Source organism: Diceros bicornis, chromosome 31 (assembly GCF_020826845.1).
Source record: "Diceros bicornis minor isolate mBicDic1 chromosome 31, mDicBic1.mat.cur, whole genome shotgun sequence".
Lineage (NCBI taxonomy): Eukaryota > Metazoa > Chordata > Mammalia > Perissodactyla > Rhinocerotidae > Diceros > Diceros bicornis.
Genome location: NC_080770.1, coordinates 19,296,801 through 19,299,981, shown reverse-complemented (window position 1 = coordinate 19,299,981; position 3,181 = coordinate 19,296,801). Strand labels below are relative to the sequence as shown.

At 38.4% G+C, this 3,181-nt stretch overlaps 1 protein-coding gene across 1 annotated transcript; it reads left to right on the top strand.

The window, feature by feature from the left end:
• The first annotated feature begins 278 nt into the window (after nt 1-278).
• Nucleotides 279-1,211, top strand: LOC131395705 (olfactory receptor 4S2). The gene has a single exon (XM_058527544.1). The coding sequence runs from the start codon at nt 279-281 to the stop codon at nt 1,209-1,211; it is 933 nt and encodes a 310-aa protein (XP_058383527.1).
• The last annotated feature ends 1,970 nt before the right edge of the window (nt 1,212-3,181 follow it).

The following is a 3,181-nucleotide window of genomic DNA, read 5'->3' as shown; positions in this document are numbered from 1 at the left end:
ATGTGTGACTAGGGGGATTTGCTTTATCTCGCTGGACTTTGATTCCTCATCTGAAGTAAATGAATGGACTATCATATGGAGGTAAGATGACCAGAATATGTGCACTTCAATTTCTTTAAGTATGCATGCTAAGAAGCAGTAAGTATCCATTTTTCCATTTTCAACTACTGTGATTATCCATTTGTTTTGAGTCAGAAGTAAATTTTGTTGATCCTTGTTATGTTTTTCTTTCAGATAATTAATTGTCTCTTGGTAACTTCGCCTCCTAGATTAATTCCATGGAAAAAATTAGCAATGTAACTGAATTTATTTTCTGGGGTCTTTCTCAGAACCTAGAGGTTGAAGAAGTTTGTTTCGTGGTGTTTTCTTTCTTCTACACAGTCAGTCTTCTGGGAAACCTCCTCATTATGCTGACAATTTATGTCAGCAACCTTTACAAGTCTCCGATGTATTTCTTTCTCAACTACTTGTCTTTTGTGGACATTTGTTACTCCTCGGTCACAGCTCCTAGGATGATTGTTGACCTATTAGCCAAGAGCAAAACTATCTCCTATGCGGGGTGCGTGTTGCAAATCTTTTGGGGGCATTTCTTTGGTTGCACTGAGATCTTCATCCTTACTGTAATGGCCTATGATCGTTATGTGGCTATCTGTAAACCTCTGTACTATGTAACCGTCATGGACCGGAACAGATGCAATAAAATGTTGTTGGGGACCTGGGTTGTTGGGTTCTTACACTCCATTATCCAAGTGGCTCTAGTAGTCCAACTACCGTTTTGTGGACCCAATGAGATTGACCACTACTTTTGTGATGTCCACCCTGTGCTGAAACTTGCCTGCACAGACACATATGTGGTTGGTGTTGTTGTGACAGCCAACAGTGGTACCATCACTCTGGGGAGCTTTGTTATCTTGCTAACCTCCTATACCATCATCCTGGTGTCCCTGAGAAAGCAGTCAGCAGAGGGCAGACGCAAAGCTCTCTCCACCTGTGGCTCCCACATCGCTGTGGTCATCATCTTCTTTGGTCCCTGTACTTTCATGTATATGCGCCCTGACACCACCTTTTCAGAGGATAAGATGGCGGCTGTATTTTACACTGTTATCACTCCCATGTTAAATCCCCTCATTTATACACTGAGGAATGCAGAAGTAAAGAATGCAATGAAGAAAATGAGCAGGCAGGTTTTCTGGAAGGCTAATGATAAATAGTTGGAAGAAACAATGTAAGCTGGGTGATCTAAAATTTTCTCACCTGTACAATGAAGACAATAAAAGCAGCTTCACAGGTTTTCTCTTTTGGAGGAACAAATGAGATAATAACACATTCTACACAAGTAAAGTATTATTAATTATTATTTTTATTATATTTGTTCTAATATTTCATAATCAGATAATTCTCTGAAGTATCTAGGCCAGAGAAATCTTATTAATCTCAGAAGATCAGCATGATCATACTCAGCACCATTATATTCTTCTCCTCGGTTTTGCCTTTTTGTAATTTTCTTTAAAGAATGAGAGTCTACTGTGAAATACTTAAGGCTGTTTTCTAGTGTTTAGAACTGTGATTAGTACATACTCAAGACTCAATGTGTATATATTGTATTAAAAATAACAGAGATCCGAGCTAAAATGTTCTTATATAAGTCCTCCAAAACACAGTGAAAACTAAACCTAGTAAACTTAGAATGGGAGGGGAGGTGTTGCAGAATGTGACAGAGAGAAAACACAGACAAAAAACAAAAGACCATTTTTCATCCTCTGGTCTTGGGAAATTTTTTTCCTTTCTCTAGAACTCATTTTCTTTACCCAAACAATAAGGAAATTGGAAAAAAAAAAAAAAAAAACTCTAACATCTCCATTTTAATTGTAACATCCCATTAAAATTCTTCCACTAACTGGCTCTAATCTGTACTTGTCATCTGTAGCCACTAGTCACTAGCACGTAAAGTGGAAAAACTGAAGAATCTGAATAAAAACAAAGACTCCTGTGATGAATAGGCGACTGTCACTCAATCAACAGGATATACATAGTTTGTGGAAATGCATGGTTGGGAAACTATATTTCCTCCAATGTTTGAACCAAGCAGCCTCACTGAATACAGGGAGCCATTTATCACTGCTTCCTTGACTAACGTCACCCAAATTCCAACTGTGGACTCCAGAGAGACTCATTCTGGACAAACACGACTTTCTTATGTGAACTGACACTGGCCCTGGTGACACATTCCTCCTTCACTGTGTGCACCCTGAGCTTTATTTTTCTATCGCAAAGGAACACATCACTGATTATCTCTTTGCCATTGTTTTATTGTCTTTTCCACAAAGCTGATTATTCAAGTTACTGCCTATACCTGGGTATGTGTTGATGGTTGCGGAGTATGCGTGTGTGTGTACACTATGTTAAAGATTGTACACAGTTAGTGCTTTAAACTATGATCGCTGATGTTGATGCCTTCACAGAATTAATGATAAGAAAGACCAAAAGACAGCAAGACATCTGGAATAGAAGTTATAATTAAGAAACCCTTGTCCTGGACCACACAAATGTATGTTTAATGTCCCAGCTTGGACATATACTCACTGGATCTCTATGGACCTCCCTTTGCTCAACTTAAAAACGATGGCTAGGTCAGTGCTTCTCACACTTGTCCAATCATCGGAATCATCTTGACAGATTTTTGGACTATAACTGTACCTATTCTAAGAGTTTCTGATCCACTAGGCCAGGGTTAAAGGGTATACAAAAATCTGTATTTTTAATAAACTCCTCTGGTAATTTTTATACAGTCAGTGGTACATCTGGGAACTTAGATTTGGAAACACTGGGACTAGATGATGCTTGATGTTGTTAGAGAACGAGAGGTCTATGAGTCAATGAGATCCGAAGAGCCCTAACTTTGGAGATATACCCCCATCAGTTCTGCTGACAAGCACAAAGGGAGCTAAACTTGAACTGAATTTAGAAAACTGTGAAGTAAATAAATGTTATCCATTTGATAACTTTTCTCCACAATACTCTTTCCTTTGTATCTTTGCACTAAAGTCTTGGCTATCAAGGGACCTTAGTGATATTGAAATTCTGAAGTCCCTAAGAAGATAAAACTGACAGACTCTTTATTCTCAAAGACCAAGAAGTGGAGCATATAGAATAGTATTCAAGTTTCTACCAATGACTTTGT

Excerpts from the sequence above, each read along its gene's own strand:
- LOC131395705 (XM_058527544.1), top strand. The coding sequence starts at position 279 with ATGGAAAAAATTAGCAATGTAACTGAATTTATTTTCTGGGGTCTTTCT.